Here is a 21,110-nt window from a genome sequence, read left to right as displayed (position 1 = left end):
CCATGATCATATTGAATGGCGGTGCAGGCTCGAAGGGCCGAATGGCCTACTCCTGCACCTAGTTTCTATGTTTCTATGTATAAGTCGTTGGTAAGGCCGCATTTAGAGTATTGTGCTCCGTTCTGGGCACCATGTTATAGAAAATATGTTATCAAGCTGGAAAGGGTACAGAGAAGATTTACAAGGACAATGCTCGGGCTAGAGGGTCTGAGTTATAAGGAGAGGTTGAGTCGGCCGAAGGGCCTGTTTCCACACTGTATCACTCTATGACTCTAGGGGTTTGTTTTTGTCCGCAGAGAAGCAATTCAAAGTAACAAAAAATTATATATGGCGTCAAAAATTCCTGCAATTTTCATAAACGGGGAAAGTCACTTTCAGTGCAGTATAATTGAATAATTAACCAATGGTTTCGGAATTTTATAGTAATAATAATCCAAACCGACAAAGCAAGGAGTAGTTTGGTGGATTTTTCTGAATTGCAGTAATTGTAGATGGATGCAGTTGTCTCCATGCACCATCCTGCTATTTCTCGCAATATCCTTGTATTGTCTTTAGTAGGTGCTTATGAATATCTCAAATGACTTTTATTCCCCTCTTTTCTTAATTTCTTCTCTGAAAACCAACTGAGAACAGAAATACATTATATGGGAGATGAAGATAAATAAAATGTCCTCACCACTTTACAGTGTAGAGTACTGGAGTTTCCGTTTACCATTTTAACAAATGATTGAGATTACCAAATTATTTGATTTGAAACTCTTGCTTGATCGAAGTGATTGTGCAACAGAAACACACGCTAACTAAATTCATTATTTTGTGAACGTGTTATTTTGTCAACCGGGGACAGCAGTACATTATCATCTCCCTTTCAAAAATAATGTTTATACTTGTGTCAGGCTCATGAGAAGAAATTCAGAGTAGAGAGTTAGGTTCCTCTGAGTAACTTCTGTTTTTCAAAAATGAAATTTTAACTTGTGCACTTTGGTGCCACAACATAGTCTAAACTGCAAGAATAATTATTTTCGATGTAAAGAGCAGGTTTATAACTACAATTTTGATTATGTATGTTGATGAAATATTATTCCTACGTTGATTCTTTCAGCTCTGTTTGATAAAATAAGTCAGATATTGAAATTCTATGTTTGGCAGTTAGCATTGGGCAATTTTAGTCACAGTACGATGAATGCTTGTATTATCCCATCTTTACAAACTCTCTCTCATTTTAAAGCAACCGTCAGGGAATATGGATGACAGTGGATTCTTTTCAATTCAAGTAAGTATCTAATTTTACGCCAGTAACCTGTTAATTTTAAATATAAATTTGGCAGGTTTGCTAGTGCTACACGGGTGGTTTTAAACTAAAAAGTGTGGGGGTTGGAGTCAACAACCTGGAAGCATATCCGTGCAGCTAACGGGAGAGAGAGTGTAGGGAAGGTCACGTTTAAACTAACAGGGCAGGGGGATGGGACCCAATGCAAGGAGACACGGGGCCATAAAAGGACGGAAGCAAAAGGTAGAAGGGAGAAAAGAAAAACGAACCTGAAAGCTTTGTGCCTTAATGCGAGGAGCATTCGAAATAAGGTGGATGAATTGAACGCGCAGTTAGTAGTTAAAGGATATGATATAGTTGGAATTAGGGAGACATGGCTCCAGGGTGACCAAGGCTGGGAGCTAAACATGCAGGAGTAGACGATATTCAGGAAGGATAGACGGAAAGGAAGAGGAGGTGGGGTGACATTGTTGGTTAAAGCAGAGATAAATGCAATAGCAAGGAGAGACATTAGCTTGGGTGTTGCAGAATCAGTCTGGGTAGAACTGCAAAATAGCCATGGGCAGAAAACGCTTGTTGGAGTTGTATACAGACCACCAGATTTATTAACTGAATGGTGTCAGATTAGGAGAAGGGGAGGTGCAAGGATACCTGGGAGTGCTTGTACATCAGTCACTGAAAGTAAGCATGCAGGTGCAACAGGCAGTGAAGAAAGCCAATGGCATGTTGGCCTTCATTGCGAGAGGATTTGAGTTTAGGAGCAAGGAGGTCCTACTGCAGTTGTACAGGACCCTGGTGAGACCGCAGCAGGAGTATTGTGTGCAATTTTGGTCTCCTAGTTTAAGGAAGGACATTATTGCTTTTGAGGGAGTGCAGCGTAGGTTCACCAGGTTAATTCCCGGGATGGCAGGACTGACATATGATGAAAGAATGGGTCGATTGGGCTTCTATTCGCAGGAATTTAGAAGGATGAGAGGGGATCTTATAGAAACATATAAAATTCTTAGAGGATTGGACAGGTTAGATGCAGGAAAAATTGTCCCGATGTTGGGGGTCAAGAACCAGGGGTCACAAGTTAAGAATATGGGGCAAGCCATTTAGGACTGAGATGAGGAAAAACGTTTTTGCCCAGAGAGTTGTGAATCTGTGGAATTTTCTGCCACAGAAGGCAGTGGAGGCCAATTCAATGGATGTTTTCAAGAGAGAGTTAGATTTAGCTCTTCGGGCTAAGGGAATCAAGGGATATGGGGAAAAAGCTGGAACGGGGTACTGATTTTGGATGATCAGCCATGATCATATTGGATGGCGGTGCTGGCTCGAAGGGCCGAATGGCCTACTCCACCTATTTTCTATGTTTTTACCCTCCAACCCCTGACTCCCCATTTTCTGTATGCCAGGGATGAGGAAGGATTAAATTTGCCTTAGTTATCGATTTATTAAATATGACCATATAGTCTATAGTTTCAAGTTAGCCACATCTTCAGCCACATGCAATAGCTAAAAGTAATCTGCAGACAGAAATAACCCTAAAGAACCCTAAAGAACTGAAGCAGTGGTTGCGTGGGGTTAACAGTTTTCGTAATTCATGTTGTGGATGCTAATACAGGTTGAACACTGATTTTCCAGCACCCTTGGTTCCATAGTCTTTCTGGATTAACCGATTTTCACGTGATAATGAAACGACATTATCCCTTTCCCCGCTAACGACATCCCTCCCGTCTCTCAAAAGCACCATGGAGTGCCATAAACTTAAATAAAACAAATATAAAATGTAAACTGAATGTGAATGGAATGACCTGCCGACCCATCCCCGGCTCACACCGTCTCCCTGACTGTTTGGAGCCCTGACTTCCGACCCCACTCCCGACTGGCAAGGTGCACCGTGCCCTCCTTCACCCTCCAAAAGGAGGCCAAGTGCAGGAGTCATTCGGTGGGTCAAGATCTCTTGAGAACACGGATAGGTGACTGATACAGTCAGCTGAGTTACTCCAGCATTTAGTGTTGTTTCACTTTAAAATTAGGTGCTGATGCCGCTGGTCTGCACTAGCGAGCCTGTCTTTCCTATCGCTCCTGCATAATCAGATCTTTGGACTGAGGTTTCTCTATTCTTCAATTTTCACTGGAATCCTACCATTCATTGTATATGTCCTGCACTTACAAGTCCTCCTGAAATGCATCTCATTTATCAGGATTAAATTCCAAGTGCCATTGACCTGCTCATCTAATCAACTGATCAATACCATCCTGCTGCTTTTGACAATCTTTCTCATTATTAACATTTTATGGGTCATTTGTGAACAAACTAATCACAACTCCTAGTTTCACGTTCAAATTATTAAAATAAATAAGATCCCAACACTGATCCCCCTGGTACATTATAGTAACATTGCGACCATCCACTATCTGACTATTTGGAAAACCCATTGGTTCAGCATCTGGCTCATCAGATGCTAATTCCTGCACTCCCTTTATTACACTGGGTCTTACTAAACTCCATGTAGTCTATATCAATTGCAATGCATCAATGTGTTTTGTCATTTCTTTGAAAAATTCAATCAATTTGGTTGGAAAGAATATTCCCCCTAACAAAGCCATGACTACTATCTGTATGTAATCCTTACCTTTCCATGTGTAGATTAATCATATCCACCAGAATTTGTCACCCAGATCTATGCCAGGCTTAACCCTACTCCCTTTCTTGGGGAAAAAAAAGCACGTTTTCACTTCAGCAGTGGCGGGTGAAGATTTAAAAATAACTTTGTCAGGGTTCCAACAATTTCCGTGGATTGTAGGAGGTTGAGTTGTGACCTTACTGAGGTTTATATAATAATGAGGGGCGTAGCTAAGGTGAATAACCATAATCTTTTCCCCAGAGTAGAGGACTCAAAAACTAGAAAGGATAGGTTTAAGTTAAGGGGAAAGATTTAAAGGAGACCTGAGGGGCAATGTTTTCCCACAGAGGGTGGTGTGTAGAGAGAACAAGCTGTCAGAGGCAGTGGTAGAGGTATGTACAATTACAACATTTAAAAAACACGTAGACATATTCATGGACAGGAGAGGTTTGGAAATATATGGGATAGTTGCAGGCAAGTGTGACTAGCTACATTAAGTAACTTGGTCAGTATGGACAAGTTGGACTGTTGGGGCAGTTTCTTGGCTTTATAGCTCTTTGACTTTGTGATTCTATAATAGCAATGTGGGAGTACTTTCACTGGGAGGATTGTAATGGTTCAAGAATTTGGCTCAACTCCTTCGCAAGAGTAATCAAGGATGGGCAATAAATACTGGCCTTGCCGGCATTACCCACATATCCAAAGATTGTATGAATATATATTTTTTTAAGTGAAAATTAATCTCCCCTAAAGGCACAGTAGCAAGTGGTTAACTTATGGACAAGCAGCCAGGGTTTTGAATGATCGATTCATAGATGACCTTGAACTTCCACAGCAGCTAGGGCGATTTATATTCAAGCAATTAAGTGTGGATGCTGTCTGTAAGGAGCATTTTTTTAAAAAGATGGTGGTAGCCAAAAAAAATACTGGATTGTTTTAAAAAGCCACTAATGTCATTTGGGGAAGGAAATGTGCCATTCTTTCCTGTATTGGCCTGTGTGATTCCAAACCAACCAATGCGGTTCACACTTAACTGTCTGCTTAGGTCAGGGATAGTTAAGAATGGACAATAAATGTCTGTGTTTCAAGTGCCATCTGCATCCTGTGAGTGAACACAATGAAAAAGGACATAATTTGAAACTTAGAATCATACTATTGACGAGTGAAAACAAGGGGAACCATTGTGTACCCAGAATTAAAGAAACAGGTCTCGCCACACTCTCCCCTTCTCTCTATTTATCATGGCTTGTAACAAAATTGAGGCAGTTGACAATTTCAAGACAGATTAACCTTTTATTGGGGTTTACTACAATATATCACACACAGAACAGAGAACAGTACAGCACAAGTACAGGTTTTTTGGCCCACAATGTCTGTGCCGAACACTGTTATACTCAATTCCTCGATCAATGAAAGCAAGCATACCAAATGCCTTCTTTACCACTCTTATTAACTTGTGTTGCCACTTTCAGGGAGTTATGGACTTGGATCCCAAAAGCCTTCTATACATCAACGCTACTTAGGCTCGTCCATTAATTATATATTCTCCCCTTACATTTGACCTCCCAAAGTTCCATGCCTCACATTTGCCCAAATTAAACTCCATCTGCCATTTCTCCACCCATTTCTGTAGCTGATCAATAACCCGCTGTATATTTTTGACAGCCTTTCTCACAGTCCACGACCCCAGCAATCTTAATATTATTTGCAAACTTATTAACCAACTCGTCTACATTTACGTCCAAGTCATTTACATATGTCACAAACAGCAGAGGTCCCGGCACAGATCCCTGCAAAACTTCACTGGTCGCAAATCTCCAGCTGAATATTGTCCTTCCATTACTACCCTCTGTCCTCTATCAGTAAGCCAGTTCTGAATCCATAACAAAGTCACTCTTAATCCTGTGCATCTTAATCTTCTGCATCAACTTACCATGGGGGAGTTCATCAAATGCCTTACTAAAATCTATGAAGACAACATCCACCACCCTACCCTCATTGATCACCTTTGTTCCCTCTTCAAAAAACATGATCAAGTTAGTATGACACAAACTGCCGTGTACAAAGCCATGCTGACTCCCTAATTCACCCATTTTCTTCCAAAGTAAATCTGATCCCAAAGAATCCTCTTGAATTCTCCCTACCACTGACGAGATGTGCCCTGGCCTATAACTCCTTGAATTCTCTCCAGTTCCATTCTTAACCAATGGAACAACTTAAGCTACTCTCTAGTCCTCCAGGACCTCGCCTGTAACTAGAGAAGACACAAAGATCTTTGTCAAGGCTCCTGCAATCTGTTAATAACTTAAAATAGATCCCATCAGGTCCTGGGGATTTATCCACCCTAAAGTCAAGTCAAGTCAAGTCAATTTTATTTGTATAGCACATTTAAAAACAACCCACGTTGACCAAGTGCTGTACATCAGTTCAGGTACTAAGAACGAACATACAATGGCACACAAACATAACAGCCCATACATAAACAGTTCACAGTTCCCCCTCAGAGGGCCTCAAACGCTAGGGAGTAGAAATAGGTTTTGAGCCTGGACTTAAAGGAGTCGATGGAGGGGGCAGTTCTGATGGGGAGAGGGATGCTGTTCCACAGTCTAGGAGCTGCAACCGCAAAAGCGCGGTCACCCCTGAGCTTAAGCCTAGACCGCGGGATAGTCATTAGCCCCAAGTCGCCCGACCTGAGGGACCTGGAGATAGAGTGGTGGGTTAGAAGATTTTTGATATGGGGGGGGGGAAGCCCGTTTAGGGCTTTGTATGTGAATAGGAGGAGCTTGAAGTTGATTCTGTACCGTACTGGGAGCCAGTGTAGAGAGGCCAGAATCGGGGTGATGTGGTCCCTTTTACGGGTACCCGTCAGGAGTCTCGCTGCGGCGTTTTGGACCAATTGCAGACGGGGCAGAGATGATTGGCTGATCCCAGTCTATAGGGAGTTGCAGTAGTCTAGGCGGGAGGAAATAAAGGTCTTCAAGAGCCCCAACAGCCCCTCCTGCTTAATCCTAAACTTCTCTTGTATATTAGTAATCTCCACATGGATATCACTGTCCTCCATGACCTCCTTAGTGAAAACTTGTGTAATACCTTGCTCATATCCCCAGACTCCAAGCACAAATTCCCTCCTTTATCCTGAATTCTCTCCTTTATCCATAGTAAAACAGATTCAGGGGCCTATTCTTGGGTACTTGTGCAAGTGCTTTAGGTAGTGCTGAAGAGGTATTGGAAAATTAATTGAAAATTGCATTTGGGAAACTTGTGCTTGCACTGTTCATACATTTGGAAGAAAATGTCTCATTTGCCATACTATTTATAACATGTTTACAGAATGGTCACAGAAGACACTGAAGTTTCTACAGAGAAAATAATGAAAAGTTCTGCACAGATTGTGTTCCTAATTGTTATGTGAGAGGGAAGGGGCAGATTGATGCATTAATGTCCAAAATACGAAACCAATAGAGGTTTATTGATAAATATATATTTTAATGCTTATATTTCTGTGCATTATAACAGATGTTGCTAGTAGAATTATGTATTTTAAATGGGCTGCAATGTAATTATGTAAAATCCAAAACACTTTCAAATAAATGTTATTTCTACAGGTGATTAGTAGTGCCTTGAGAGTCTGGGGGTTAGAGATTACCCTCTTCAACAGCCCAGAATATCAGCGATTAAGGATTGATCCAATGTAAGACACATTATATATAAACACAGTGTTTTTGATTGAAATTACAATTATTGTTAATGCGACTTAATTTTAATTTATAGATTTTGGATTCAGAATTGCAAATTATATTCTTAAAACTCACAAATAAACAATAGCCATTTTGAATTAGGCATTTTGAAAAATTAAATTGATTCTTTCAATAAATTCCGTGTGAAATGGTTTACGGTCTATCCACATGTTTGTTGTTTCCACAGAAATGAAAGGGCATTTATATGCAACTACAAAGAACATTGGTTTACAGTACGAAAATTAGGAAATCAGGTAGTTTACTCTTTGACATTAAATAATTGGTATAGAATTTTGATTCTCACCTCCACAATAAGGAAAAATTAGAGCATTCCATTTACAATTTTCCTTCCAATATTTCCCATGATTGTTTATTTCTATTTGACCACAAAAAAATATTTTTAAAAATATGCTCCACTAATAGTTTGCTAGACTTTACAGTGCTGTAGTTTGAATGACTTCTATTGCAAAATTCCTAATTTAATTTTTTTTAAACTTCAACAGGTGTGAAAATAAATTTGTTTCTTTGGGAAGATTGAGGAATTTTAAAATATTGCTACAAAAATGCAATTTAAGTTGGTTGTCTTTCACCTAAACCAGGTTTTGCTCTCCCTCACAGCATCAAAATAGCCCTAACTAAACAGACTAATGATATTCACTGTGTCATGGTATATTATTTGCAGCTTTCGGCACAATTGATCATAGTATTTCAGCACATCCCCTTGGTCCAAACTCCGGAGTATCATCAAATAAATATGAAAGGAACCAAATATATTTTCCCTCCTTACCTTGGTAGTTTTGAATCCCCCCCCGCCCCCAACATCTATCCTTGCACTTCCTCACCAGCTTGGTGACTGCAACCTCTCATGCAAGCGCTACCATTGTACTGCCTCTCCCAGCTCCTGCACAGCCAGAATACTACTTGTAAAGCAACCAACCTGGGGAACTGCAGTTTCCTGAGAGGACTACAGCTATTTGTTTAGATTGCATCACAAGTTCTGTACCCTTGCCAATAATTCCATACACCTCGCCACTGCGCCCGTGCCGACTAGACTGTGAATTTGAAAGTTTACTGAATTGTGAGCTGATTCTCTATCGCCCCTTGTCTTCATCATTGCAATCCACCTGTCACTGCCATTACTTCAAACCATCAGCTACTCTTCATGACAAGTAGTTTGTAGATTTGATAATTCTTACACTTCTTTACTGATCAAATTCCTCTGGTGCTGTGAAGTGCAGCTGCTGCCTCACAGCACCAGAGACTCGGGTTCGATCTTGACCATGGGTATTGTCTGCGCAAAGCTTGCATGTTCTCACTGTGCCCACGGAGTTCTCCCTTCTCTGGATCCTCCTGTTTTCTCCCACATTTAAATACGTGTAGGTTTGCACATTCATTGGCGTCTGTAAATAGCTCCTATTTATAGGACATAGAACAAATGTACGGGTGATCAATAGTCAGCGTGGACTCTGTGGGCCGAAAAGCCTGTTTCCATGCTGTATTACTAAGTTCAAATCCTTCGCCTTTCATCAGCAAAATCTGCAATTTGTATCATATCCTGCACTGGCCATTTATCCCTTACCACATAACACCAGTTCCCCAATGCCTCAAAGCTTAATTTCTGATCCTGTAGTTTAAACCATTTCCTGACCATTCCATCCTACACCTGTCACTACACTTTCTGCATTTTTATTGATTATCCTAACTCTGTTTTATTTTTTCCCCATTGGCCTGCATTTACCTAGGTTTTGCAGTCTGACATTGCCTAAAGTTTGTCGTCCACTCTTTTTAAAGTTATTCTGGAAATGTACCTCTTTGACCTTCTCCATTGCTTCAGTATTTTTTTTAACCAGCATGATTTTTTTTGTTTTGTTAAAGACGCCCTATAAATGTTATTATGAAATGCAAGAAACCCAGCCTTTAAAACCAACTAATTTCAGATGTTTGAAGTGGAGTATTTATAATCTACTTTAATATTGGAAAAATCAAATTTTCTGTTACCTCAAGTGGCAGATTCTCTGCATGGTGAAACATTCAATCTTTAGGAACATTTCACACTTAGTATCCAGCTGTTAAGTTGGCCTTGACAGTTGTGACAGTACCTTGTCTCTCCATCCCACCCCTCTCCCTCCTCTTGTTAAATGTGGTAAATCTTGTGGTCATCAGCTAGCCTCAAAACAAAGTGTGTGCTTGTGCAATTTTACCTAACCAAACCACTGCTTCCCCCCAACAACCTTGCAGGGGTAAACTGGCCTAATCCTCAGTGATGATGTACCACGTGTTGACAGGGCCCTCTGCCATGTTACATCATCACATGGGGATAGGAGACAGCTGGCTAAACTACTCCCCCGACTTAGCCAAACTCACTAAAATAATTCATAATCACTCAAAATGGTTACGTTCAAAAAACTATTAAGACTTTTCAAAGAAAAGAACAATAAAACCAAAAAAAAAGTAAAATCTCTTAAGATTCAAGCAGTCTAGTCTAAATTAACAAAAACATCAAATACTTCTCAGGCATACCACTAGGTGGCGCAGTTGATGTATTTTCTAGCAGAGTTAGACTAATAAGGAGTAAACTTCGAAATACTTTAAGATGGGTTAATGTGAAGACGATGCATCTTTCCAGTAACTGTGTCACAGATGTAAAGAATAACTGTTGCTTTCTTTTCCGACCAGTGGTTTAACCTGAATTCTTTATTGACGGGTCCAGAATTGATCTCCGACACTTACCTCGCTCTGTTCCTGGCTCAGTTACAGCAAGAAGGTATTCCCTATTCAACATCCCTGCAAGTTATCTTATTAATCTGCATAAAGAAAATGTCTATAAAGCTTTTGATGCAACAGGCTTTGAATAAGAAAAGAAGGAAGTCTTGTTGCAATTGTTCAGTGGTTTGTGGTGCCAAAAATGGCGCCAAAAACATGGCGTGTGTAAATGTGCAAAAAAAAAATTCACTCTGTAGTTGTACATGTGACAAATAAAGCACCAGTGAACTATTGTTAATTCCACACATGGAGTATAATGCACAGTTTAAACCTCCTGACTTGAGAAAGAATAGTCTTGCCTTTTGATGTGGCGCAGAGGAAATTATCTATAAAGCCGCATGCAGTTTTAAGCTATGCTCTCTCGAATTTAAAAGCATGTGATGTGATCTCTTTCAGCACAATTTTGAGACGGTATAGCATGATAAATGTTGAGAAACTGAAAAATGGTAGAAATAGGAAGCTAAGTCTTGAAATAAGGGTTTGGGTGCTTCAGGCATTCCATTCATGAGATGAGAGATTTATATTCTTGGCGGTCCAAGTCTTTGGAATTCCCTATTCTAGAGAAATGTGGGTGAATGTGTTCAAGCTGAGATAACTAGGTTATTAAACATAGAGAATTAGGGTCATAATTGTCCATGGAAAAGTGTGACTTAGAAAGAAGCTTTTGGGTGCTGTCCATGTTCTTGTAAGATCACGGTCTTACTGATATGACAGATGGAGCAGGCCTCGGTGGCCTAATGGGCTAAGGCATACAGGTTTGTAGGCTAATTGGCTTGGTAAAATTGTAAATTGTCCCTAGTGTGTGCAGGATAGTGTTCGTGTGCGGGAATCGCTGGCCAGCGCGGACTTGGTGGGCCGAAAGGCGTGCTTCCACGCTGTATCTCTAAACTAAACTATTTCTCCGTCTTGGGTTTAATTTTTTGAAATGCTTTCATGGGATGTGGAAAGCCAGCATTTAGTTGCCTAATCCATAATTGCCCTTTGAGAGGACATGGGTGAACTGCTGCCTTGAACCTTGGCAGTGCTTGTAGTGTGGGTACACCCAGAATGCTGTGAGGTGGAGAGTTCCATGATTTTGACCCAGGAAGGGTGATATATCTCTGAGTCATGATGGTGTATTGCTTGGAGGGTAACTTCCAGGTGGTGGCGTTTATATGCTTTTGTGGTTCATAAGATCATAAGTGATAGGAGCAGAATTAGGCAATTCGGCCCATCAAGTCTATTCCGCTATTCAATCATGGCTGATCTATCTTTCCCTCCTCACCCCATTCTCCTACCTTCTCTCCATAACCTCTCACACCCGTACTAATCAATAATCCATCTCTGCCTTAAAAATATTCATTGATTTGGCCTTCACGGCCTTCTGTGGCAAATAATTCTACAGATTCACCACCCTCTGACTAAAGAAATTTCTCCATCTTCCTAAAGGAACATCCTTTAATTTTGAGGCTATGACCTCTAATCCTAGACTCTCCCACTAGTGGAAATCCTCTCCACATCCACAATATCCAAGCCTTTCACTATTCTGTACGTTTCATTGAGGTCCCCCCTCATTCTTCTAAACTCCAGCGAGTACAGGCCCAGTGCTGTCAAACGCTCATCAGATGTTAACCTACTCATTCCTGGGTTCTTATCCTACTAACCGGTGGATGTTTGCCGGTTTGGAAAGTGTTGTCTAGGTGAATTGCTGCAGTGCATCCAGCAGATGGTACAGATTGCGACAATTGCATGCCAGTGTCGCAGTGAGTGAGTGAACGGTTGTGGAAAGGGTGCCTATCAAGCAGGCTGCTATATCCTCTATGATGCATAACCTTGAGCGTTGTTCAAGCTGCTCTCATCAAGGCCTTTGGGGAATCTTCCATCGCATTGAATTTAAAGTTCTTAATTCAAGCCCAATAAATAATAGATGGTAAAGCGATAGCTCACAAACTGTCAGCCATTTAACAGGCAATAAACAATATCGCTATACTAGCCTCCTGATTCATAAAAGCCTTTATCATCTGCAAGATATAAATGACGTTCGGAAGGGTCTGCTTCATCAATACTTGGAGCTTGATACAGTACTATCCAGTATTCTAATTCAGTTTAGTATGTTGCCATACAATCCAGGATACAGTGAAATTCTTAGTTCACACGAAGCTCATAGAGGACTGGCATCCCGTCCACGTTGTTGTACATGATGAAGATACTTTATTGTCACTTGTACCTAGCTAGGTGCAGTGAAATTCTTTGTTAACAGCATTCATGCAAATGAATGTAAAACATTGAAAATTTCGGTGTGTTCTTTCAAAGTTGATGCAAATTATAGCTCAGATTTACATTGCTGACAATTGACTCATTTATTTTAATGGCCACTTGAACCAAATAAAACTTTGTAATTGATAATATCTCCAGTATCGAAAAATATCTGTTCATTGATTGATAGAAATAATCTCTTGTCATTTTTTAAGGATTCCACTAGCCTTTTATAATTTGATTCTCTGCTATAATTATCAGTTTGGCACAAACATGGGAAATTACCATTTAAGCTGTGGAGCGATAACCAAGCAAGAATGTGACTCTCAGAAAATGTCAGCAGAAGTTTAGGCAGGGAAATAGAAATGTAGAGCAGGATTAAAGTTCAAAGTTAATCTTTGTAAAAGTTTTTAATGATGGGGATATTTCTGTTGTGCATCTCGCATTCAATCATCTTGTAATAAAAATACAAAAATAACATGATACTGCAAAAATAATTATAATATTTTAAAATCTCATTTCACAGTACGTCTTCCCAGTTTACAAACACCTGACTTGTGCACTGCCCCTATATATGGCCGAGTGTTTGGGGGACGGGGACGGGGGGGGGGAGGTAGATTTGCCGGCTGCTGCTAGGCTGCGGGTGGTGAGTGGTCCTTGATTATTTTGACTGCTTTCCCAAGGTAGCGTGATGCAAGTAGTCATTGGGGGAAGGCTGGTTTGCGTGAATTGCTGGACTGCATCCACAACACTGCAATTTCTTGCGGACTGGAGCAGATGCCAATCCAAGCTGTGGTGCATCTGGATAGATTGCTCTTAATGGTGCTTTGTAGATAAAGCCAATGGAGACATGCAGAATGTTCTATCTCCCAAAGAAGTAGAGGTTTTGTGTGCTTTCTTAGGAGTAGCGTCAGTGTGGTTGGACTAGGATAAATGTTTGGTGATATTTACACCTAGGAACCTAAAGCTTTTGACCATCTCCATTTCACCACATTGAAGCAGACTGGGGGACTCCACACTGTTTTCTGAAGTCCATGACCAGCTTCTTTGTGGTGCTGACATTGCGGGAGAGGTTGTTATTTTGGCATCATTTCTAATCGGTTGTCTATTTCCTTCCTGACTCCATCTCGTCATTGCTCAAGATCCAGCCTACAATGGTGGTGTCATCTCCAAGCATGTCAATGCGAGTTATTTGATGGTTCAGTTCTAATCAGTCGTGATCACATAGAGTTTGATGGAATAAGTGTTTAAAGTGTTGGACGTCAAGGAAATGGAGTTAAACTTTCTACTGCAAAGGATATTGGGTGATAGAAAACCGTCTGCCACACACAAGGTTCTAGTTTGTTTACTGTTCATGTCTTTCTGCAAGTGAAAGTATTTCTAATGTATGGTAAGAGATTAATTACTTGGCTTTTTTGGTGATAGAGAATCAGGCAAAATGAATACTTTGAATTTTTAATAGGTAGTATTGTTAACAGAGATATTTTCTCAATTAAATATGCAACAACCCCAGTAAAGAAAACGGTGTGTGTAGTGCACTATGTACTATGTCTAAATGTGACTTAGGCACATGGCTTTTAATCAAATGTGCACCATTTGGTTGTGAAGCCATGGGAACTTGACCCACAACTCCAAATGAATGATGACTCTTAAAACATCTGGGTATTTTACAACATTTTGGCAGGGTTAATGCAGTAAGTTCTGGTGAACTATGGGTTACCCAACCGAAGATCGGTTAGTGTTTACGTAAGATAAAGATGATTTCAAATAATTTGGTATTGGGTCAGTTTGAAATGAAAGGAACAAATTTTGTTTGTCCCCCAGGTTATTCAATATTTGTAGTCAGAGGAGACCTACCAGAGTGTGCGGCTGATGATTTACTTAAAAGAATGAGAGTGGTGCAGCTAGAGAGACCAAAGCTAATTGGAGAAGAGGCAAATCAACGAACAGAAACTGAACAAAGGTACTGTGGATGAAAAGGCTAAAATTAATTTGCAAAGTTTACACCTGATAAATCATTTCTGGGCCATAAGTGTTGTGTAATTTATTTTTGGCAGTGATCCTAATGCTGCTCAATTAAGAATATAAGTGTTGATTGATGTAACTCCAGTTACTACTTTCATTTCCTCTAGGGATTCATTTTCCCAGCCATGAAAAGTGTTCCAGAAAACATTTAAATTTCACAATAGACATTCACAAAAACATCAGCACTTGAAAAGACTAATTCGTGGGAAGAATTAGAATACCTGTATGGTATTGTTTAAATGGCAGTAAGAATAAAAGAGCAATGGTAGGCTTATGCATATGCATTCCCCAATGGCAGGTTCTGACTTCTTATTTTGAATCATTTCTCAAGGGTACAGAGCAATGACTGGGAGCAAGTGATTGATGTGAATAAATCAATTACAAATGTTGTGGATGATGATGAGGATGAAAATCTGCAGCATGCATTGTCACTAAGTCGTCAGCACATGGAGACAGAAGATGAAGAAGCAGATCTACGAAGAGCAATTCACCTCAGCATGCAAGGTAAAGATGGGTGCACTGAGTTACAATCAGAAGCACTCCTTCACCAAGTTTAATCATCTGATCATCTGTTCAACTAGACATTTTAAGTAGGAAGGATCCGCAGGTGGTTGTTTACACCGAAGATAGTCACAAAAAGCTGAAGTAACTCAGTGGGTCAGGCAGCATCTTTGGAGAAAAGAAAAAGGTGATGTTTCGGATCGAGACTCAAAACGTCACCTATTCCTTCTCTCCAGGGATGCTGCCTGACCCGCTGATTTCCTCCAGAATTTTGTACCATTTTAAGTACCATTTTAAGATAGACCATTGTGCTAAAAACCGTGAATCCTTCCCAGGGTCAGAAATATCCTGTCATAGATTCATACGTATGGAAACTGGCCCTTCAATCCAACTCATCCATGCTGACCAAGATACCTATCAAAGCTATTCCCATTTACCTGTGTAAGGCGCATATTCCTCTCAAACTTCCTATAATGCACCTACCCAAATGTCTTTTAAATGGTGTCATTATAATTGCCTCATCTACATCCTCTGGCAGCTTGTTCCATATACCCACTGCCCTCTGGGTGAAAAGTTGTTCCTCGGGTTCCTATTAAATCTTTCCCCTCTCATTTTAATCCATTACCCACCCGCTAGTTCTTGATGCCCTTACCCTCGGGGAGAAAAAAGACTGCACTTGCCCTATCTATTCCTCTCATGATCTTGTACACCTCTAGGATTACTCCTCATCCTCCAGCTGTCCAAGGAATAAAGTCGTAGCTTGCCCAATCTCTCCCATAGCTCAGGCCCTCCAGTCCCAGGGTGTTAGCAGGGTGATCAAAACGGAACAGTGCGGTGTCACCAACATTTTGTGCATCTGTAACATCACACCCCAACTTCTATACTCAATTCCCTGACTAATGAAGGCCAATGTGCCAACAACCTTCTTCACTATCTACCTGTGATGCCACTTTCAGGGAACTGTGTACTTGTACTCCAATATCCTTCTGTTCTACAACAAGCCCAAGGGCTCTACCATTCACTGTGACCCTGCCCTGGTTTGACTTTCCAAAATGCAACATCTCACACTTATTTGAATTAAACTCCATCAACCATTCTTTGGCACACTTGACTGACTGCCGTAATTCTTGATAATCGTCCTCGCTGTCTACAATGCTACTTATTTTAGTATCATCTGCAAACTGACTAATCATGCCTTGTACATTCTTATCCAAATCGTTGATATAAATGACGAGCAGCAAGGGGCCCAGCACAGATTCCTGAGGGAGGCCACTAACCATAGCCTTCAGTCCGCAAAACAACCTTCCACCACCTTCTGCTTCCTACCATGAAGCTAATTCTGTATCCAGTTGGTTAACTCTCCTGAGATCCTATGTGATCTGATCTTCGAGAGCAGCCTACAGTGCAGAACCTTATCAAAGGCCTTGCTGACGTCTATATCGACTACATCTACAACCCTGCCCTTGTCAACTTTCTTGCTACTTCTTCAATTAACTCCAACCGGTAAGACACCATCTCCCACATACAAGACCATGCTGATTATTCCTAATCAACCTTTGTTTATCCAAATAATGTATATTTAATCCCTCGGAATCTTTTCCAGTAACTTTCCAACCACAGTTAGACCTCATCAAAAGTTCCCAGGTTTTTCTTTGCAGTCCTTCTTAAATAAAGGCACAATGTAAACCACCCTGTAGTATTCTAGCACCACACCCATATTCAACAATGATTCATATATCTCAGCCAGGATTCTTGTAATTTATTTCCCCCTTGGTGTTTTTGATTATATATCTGATTAGGTCCCAGAGATTTATCGACTTTCATATGTCTTAGGACGACCAGCACCTCCTCAACTGTAATAGAGGCATTCCTCAAGACGTTTCCATTAGTTTTCCCAAGTTCCCTAGACCTCATGTCTTTCTCTGTAGTAAAGTTCATTGTAATTCCACACATCATAATAAATCTCTGCAGTTACTACAAACCACAAGCATGCATAAGTGGTTCTTGCTGATGTTTTCTTGCTGGTAACAATAAATCAACATTCCGAAAAACATTGGTGCACCAAATTAACAAAATAGGTGACTTTAAAAATATATATTTTTAGTTTAGAGATACAGCGCGGAAACACGCCTACCAAGTCCGCACTAACCAGCAATCCCCGCACATTAACACAAGCCGACATTGGGGAGACATTGGGGAATCCTAGCAAGACATTAGGGACAATTTACACTTACACCGAGAATACAAACCCAAGCCAATTAAGCTACAAACCTGTACGTCTTTGGAGTGTGGGAAGAAACCAAAGATCTCGGAGAAAACCCACGCAGGTCATGGGGAGAACGTACAAATTCCGTACAGACAGCACCCGTAGTCGGGATCAAACCTGGGTCTCCAGCGCTGCATTCGTTATAAGGCAACAACTTTAACGCTGCGCCACCTTCTGGAGCAATAACCTTGCAAACTCCTAATAGGAGATTGCATTGAATTATTAAAATGCCAATATATCTTGGAGAAAGCAAACATTGTACATCTATCTGTTCAGAAAGGAAGGCTCATATGGTGAACCTACTTTACTCATTTATGCCGAACCTAAGCTTGTCAAACCTATAAGCCTGTAAAAACATAGAATTTGTGTTCACTGACAGTACAATGGGATAGCCATATTTTCAAGGAAAGTCTTGGAGAAAGATGCTGGGGTGGGTGGAAGATCTGGAAGAGATGATTGCTGATGAAACTCTGAAAAATAATTTCTAATTCTATTCTTTCAGTGTGTGTATGTCACACACATAATCCAGACTGGCATTTTTGTGTCAAGTTGTAGTTGTAGTTGGAACAGTAATTCAAGGCCCTGTATTCCCATTTAACTGGATGCAACTTGAAGGCAGTGGTGTTCACGTAGAATTCTGCCTAGTATTACTCCATAACTGTTAACTAAAAACAGATCTTTTTTTCGTTTACTTCATTGTTGTTTGTGGGATATTGCTATGTACAAATTCACATGCATTTTCCACAATTGACTATCTCAAAAGTACTTCTGTTGTAAAGTGCTTTGGGATATCATGACATTGAAAAAGATACAAGAAAAAACAGGTATTCCTTTTTTTTTTAATGGAAAACCACCGAGTCTTATTTTGTCATGTCTTCTCTGCTTCATTAGATAATAGACAATAGGTGCAGGAGTAGGCCATTCGGCCCTTCAAGCCAGCACCACCATTCAATGTGATCATGGCTGATCATTCTCAATCAGTACCCCGTTCCTGCCTTCTCCCCATACCCCCTGACTCCGCTATCCTTAAGAGCTGTATCTAGCCCTCTCTTGAATGCATCTCTCTTTCAATTCATCTTCAATGTAGTGTTTCCAAGTCTTCTCTTTAGTTTATAGTAGAACATTTGTCTAAGTTGTTCATTATTGAATGCCATTTCTATAGAAAGCAAAATATGAAGAGCCACCACAGACATTATTTTTAAATATTTTTAATGAGAACCAATTTAGATTACTGCTTTTCTACAGTTGGATTTTGAAAAAAGATAGATTAAAATAGCTTTTATCCTTTGATACAGAAATGTCCAAAAGAAGGTGATAGTCTTCACACCCCTGCATGGCTGGAAAGAGCGCAAAGCAGTACTGTATGCCGTATGTACATACAGTGTTAAGAGGGAGAGGAATCGTTATTGACCTGTTCTATAACTGGTTACAAAATAAAACATGAAAACCATGTTTTTATGTTTGTAGTTTACAAAAAAATGAACTGCATATAGAATTTAGAAGCTGCAGAATAAAGTGTTTTTTTAATGTAATCGTGTTGTTGAAATGATTAGGAAATATCTTTGGGGTACTTGGTGAAACCAACCCCTTATGTACTTCTGAACAAATGTTCTACTTCTGAAAATGATTGCTTTAAGAATGAAATCTGTTACTTCAAAATCAAATTAGATATGTAGCTAATAGCTGGTAGGCAACAAAGGTGATGCCTCCATTTCCACAATCAACAATCCACACCACAAAATTGTATTGTCAGATACCATGCCATAAATTGACAATTTCTTTTGATTTGAATTATAGAACTCTGCACTACGACAACCCAGTTATTAATCATACTTGTGCGAGTTCTTGAGCAGCTATTCACTTCCTCCGTATCTTTTTACAACTTTATCTACCCTTCATGCTGCCTCGGGGAAAGTAGTCAGCATAATCAAGGACCGTTTTCACCCCAGTCCTTCCTTCTTCTCTCTACTCCCATCAGGCAGAAGACACCAAAGCTTGAAAGCACGTACCACCCCATTCATTAACCGCTTCTCTACTATTATTGGACAACTGATCGGCCCACCCATAAACTAAAGAGTAGTCCTGACCTCCCAAATTATCTCTCTGTGGACCTTGCGCTTATTTTTCATCTGTACTTTCACTGTAACTGTACTGCTAGAAAGCTGTAACGCTATATTCTGCACATCGGTATTTTACTCTTTGCCTACCTATTCTACTTGTGTATGGCTTGATTGTATTTATGAATGGTATGGTTTGACTAGACAGCACACAGTCAAAGTATTCCACTGTACACTTGTCAATAATAAGCCAATACTAATACTTTTAAAACTTATCGGATTGCAGTAAAATAGAATCCTGATATGGCTACATCTGGAATATTGTGCACAGGAAATGCTATCTATCTAAGATGGGATATACTTGCAGGAGAGAAAGTGTATCAAAGGTTTACCAGAATGGTGAGATTTGTCTGATGAAGAGAGATGAAGCAGACTGGTCATATACTCTCTAGAGTTTAGAAGAATGGAAGATGATCTTATTGAAGCATGCAAAATTCTTAAGGGGTTGTCCATATTTTAGCAGGTCAACATAGCTTTTCTCCAAGTTGTAAATAAATTCATTTAGTTTACCAGAAGCCAGGGAAAATTGTTGGTGAACTTCCTGGTGAACCTTTATCATCTGGCTCTTTTTACCATTTCATTACCATTTAAATTGGCCTGCTGATATTATAATGCAAGTATTGCTGTGCAGCAACAGACTTGATGTTGTCAAGTTTAGAATTTCATTAACTGATAACTAAACCATGAAAAATCGGATGTGTTTATGGAATCATAGAGGCACATTTGGGAATGAAAAACAAATAAGACGATCGAATGCTGAAGGGAGGCACAATTCATGCTGAGGTTTAATATTACCGAGTAATATATAAAGGTAATCAAAATCTTGAATTACTTGTGGGTGTTAAGTTACCAGGTTTAAAGAAGAAACGTTGTTCTTGTCCCACATGAGGAGCAGAATATTTATTTTGTGTAAATAGTGGATTAAATGGGATGCGTTTTTGAAAATTATTTTACTTCATAATTTTTGATATTTTCATTATTTTGGCTAATACTGATTTTACCTACTACTTTTATTTGTTGGGTTACATGGAGCAGCCTCAAAGGGATGCCGATGTATTAACAGTCATATAATAATTGTAGCTTAAAAGCTGGCTTTAAGCGGAGCATAATTGTGTGATGTGGAGTTAAACTTTGTTCAAATAGGATGAAATTTAGGATAGTTAAAACAACCTGTTCTGTTAACATTGAAAGATGAGCTGTGGATTCCCCTGAGGGTTTAGGGAAAATAGTAGTAAGCAATGAAATGTTCAAAGAGATATTGGAATATTTTAGCATACAATGTGGCCAGCTAATGGTATAATATATTATTTGGTGGAATAGATAATATTGAAAGGAGAAATTTATCTCCATATCTATATACTAAAACTCTCGTTTGTTTCTTTGTTCCTGAACTATAGCCAAAACGGTACACGGTAGCGCAACAATTTTAGGCCCACCTTACTCACCGTCGTCCCTTTGGTGCTAATGGAAGACGTTTCATTGAAATTGGTGTTATATTTTTTAAGTTATTCACATTTTAAAGTTTAAATCTACTAGGGAGGGAGGGAGGGGGGGTTGAGGGGGATGGAGTGGAGGGGAGGGGGG

General features: G+C 39.9%; 1 protein-coding gene across 3 annotated transcripts in view; it reads left to right on the top strand.

Moving 5' to 3' along the window:
• atxn3 (ataxin 3) overlaps positions 1–21,110 on the top strand; it is a 56,438-nt gene that overhangs the window by 9,480 nt on the left and 25,848 nt on the right. For 2 of the 3 annotated variants that reach the window (XM_078406776.1, XM_078406779.1), the window contains exons 3-8: positions 1,229–1,273; positions 7,488–7,573; positions 7,807–7,876; positions 10,296–10,383; positions 14,442–14,580; positions 14,974–15,146. In XM_078406776.1, the coding sequence (XP_078262902.1) occupies positions 1,229–1,273; positions 7,488–7,573; positions 7,807–7,876; positions 10,296–10,383; positions 14,442–14,580; positions 14,974–15,146 (601 nt within the window). The remainder of the gene's footprint in view (positions 1–1,228; positions 1,274–7,487; positions 7,574–7,806; positions 7,877–10,295; positions 10,384–14,441; positions 14,581–14,973; positions 15,147–21,110) is intronic. The other variant, XM_078406778.1, reaches the window with a different exon arrangement.

This window comes from Rhinoraja longicauda, chromosome 10 (genome assembly GCF_053455715.1).
Source record: "Rhinoraja longicauda isolate Sanriku21f chromosome 10, sRhiLon1.1, whole genome shotgun sequence".
NCBI classification, from domain to species: Eukaryota; Metazoa; Chordata; class Chondrichthyes; order Rajiformes; family Arhynchobatidae; genus Rhinoraja; species Rhinoraja longicauda.
Note: the sequence above shows the minus strand (reverse complement) of the source record. Positions and strands in the feature narration are given on the sequence as shown.